This window comes from Brassica oleracea, chromosome C2, assembly GCF_000695525.1.
Source record: "Brassica oleracea var. oleracea cultivar TO1000 chromosome C2, BOL, whole genome shotgun sequence".
NCBI classification, from domain to species: Eukaryota; Viridiplantae; Streptophyta; class Magnoliopsida; order Brassicales; family Brassicaceae; genus Brassica; species Brassica oleracea.
Window position 1 is genome coordinate 31,068,075 of NC_027749.1, and position 2,187 is coordinate 31,070,261.

General features: G+C 37.4%; 1 protein-coding gene across 1 annotated transcript; it reads left to right on the forward strand.

Annotated features, from left to right (window-relative positions):
• Window positions 1–218: 218 nt before the first annotated feature.
• On the forward strand, window positions 219–1,154 carry LOC106326476 (non-specific lipid transfer protein GPI-anchored 2-like). The gene is made up of 3 exons (XM_013764448.1): window positions 219–587; window positions 700–743; window positions 917–1,154. The coding sequence occupies exons 1-3, from the start codon at window positions 253–255 to the stop codon at window positions 1,015–1,017; spliced, it is 480 nt and encodes a 159-aa protein (XP_013619902.1). The 5' UTR covers window positions 219–252; the 3' UTR covers window positions 1,018–1,154.
• The last annotated feature ends 1,033 nt before the right edge of the window (window positions 1,155–2,187 follow it).

A 2,187-nucleotide genomic window follows, 5' to 3' on the forward strand; every position in this document is an offset into this window, starting at 1 on the left:
ATTTAAGTATTTTCATTTGTCTCTGCCAACATTAATAAATCGATTTTAAATAGATTAACTAAAAGCTGTACAAATCACACACGCCGGTGTATATATATATATATATATATATCCTGCTAAAAATTTCTAATTAAAAATTCAAATAGTTTTCTATAAATACGAAGGGGACACCGAACAAAAAGCCAAAAAAGATTGAAAATATCCTATACTATCAATTTTCTTTTTGTAAAGTTATATCCCTTGACATTAACAATGTCCCAAACAACAACAACCACGACCCTTCTCCTCCTATCTGCATTGTTAATTGCAGCGACAATAGTCAATGGGCAAGGAGCGATGGCCCCTCCTCCAAACGCAAGTATGGTTTGTGAGGCTAACTTAGGTCTATGTGCAGCGGCACTTAAAGTAGGAGAAAAATCATCAGAAGAATGCTGCACAAGCCTAGACAAGGCAGTGAAGACGCAGTTGAAGTGCCTCTGCGCCATCCTCACAAACCCGCAGGTATTGGCCGGCTTCAATCTCACCGTGGAAAATGCTCTTCTCATTCCTAAGAGTTGTGGCATCGATGCTGGACCTTCTATGTGTTCTGATAACATTTAGATTAACAAACTTATTTTACATATTTTTGGAGATTTTAGATACATGAATTACAAGTATATTATATGGGTTATTTGATATTTATCCTCTCTTTTTTCTTATAGCCGCTAAAGCTCCGTTGCCGCATGGGGTTCCACCGGTGCCAGGTGAAAACAATTGCCTTTTTCCTCTTGGACTACAGCAAAATCGTTGATGAGAAATAATGTAGAGAACTTTAGGGGAATGTTAGCCAAAGTTTTGATCAAGTAAAATTGGATTAGATCGAAACTTTTCTTTATCATTTTATTGTTACTTAGTAAAATGAGATTTAAACTTGTAGGACCGCCTAAAGTTGACAAGGATGCTGCACCTGCAAGCAATCTCGCGGGAACTGGATTGGTCGGGATCGCCTTAATAACGATCTCTATGATGTTTTATTGAGAATGATATTTTTATTTGATTATTTTATATCCATGTAAGAAGTTGTTTGGTTCTACGTACGGTGAAACTTCTACTTGATGCCCCTTGTATGTGATTTTCTTATATATTTTTTTCTCAATCGGATTTTGAAATTGTGTGCCGGGATTCAATATTGTTGCTGTCGTCAAACCTTTGCTTTACTTTTGTTTCCAATTCATAATTTAAAAAATACATTTACTAGCCTACATTTTTCTTTTACAGTTAACCTTGATGGAATAAATAAAATAGAAAACCCCAATAAATCAACACTGTTATAAACCAGATTGTGGATGACTCATAACCAAGAGATTATGATTTATAATCTTTCTATTTATCAACGACGGTGTAATCTCCTATATAAGGAACATGTATGTTATGAATAAAGATAGACTTTTCCATTACTTTTATAATACGTTATCAGCACGAAACTCTAAATCCCTAAGCTAATATCCAAATCGAAAAACCCTAAAACCCTAACCCTAGCCGGCGATCCGACGAACCCTAAACCCCGATCGCGTCTTTTGTTCCCGCATCTGTTCCAGCTCGCGTCCCCGATCAGCTTCAGCCCAAGGCTTTCCTGATCCTAGCTCAGACGTTCGCGACCTGAGAGCAGCTCCAGCACGCAACCTCTTCCTCGTTCGCGACAGCATCAGACAGATCGCGTCCGACGATCAAGGCGTTCCCGATCAAGCAAAAAAGGACGTCAGCGACCCGATAGAAGCGACTCGATCCATTCCAGCTCGCGTCCCGTTCGTGTCCAGCTCGCGGCTCAACTCCTTTGGTGGTCTGATTCAACAATCATCTAAGGTTAAAAGGTAATTCAAAACCTAAGAACCCATAATCGAACATGGATTGATTGATAAAGAATGAAACCCTAAAACCCTAATCTTTATGAATCAAAACCATAGGGTAATAGATCAAAAATCCTAATTGAGTAAATTGAAGCCCTAAAAGATCGATACCCCAAACCCTAAATCATGTTCCTACATGATTAAAACCCCAAATCGGTTTTTACAAGTTAAAATCCGATAAATCCTAACCCTATATCCATAAACCCTAAATAATATAAGTATCATAATTAATTATACTATAATTATCAAATCACATATTAAAACCCTAATCGAATATTTTGAAATCAAAACTGTTTTCGGT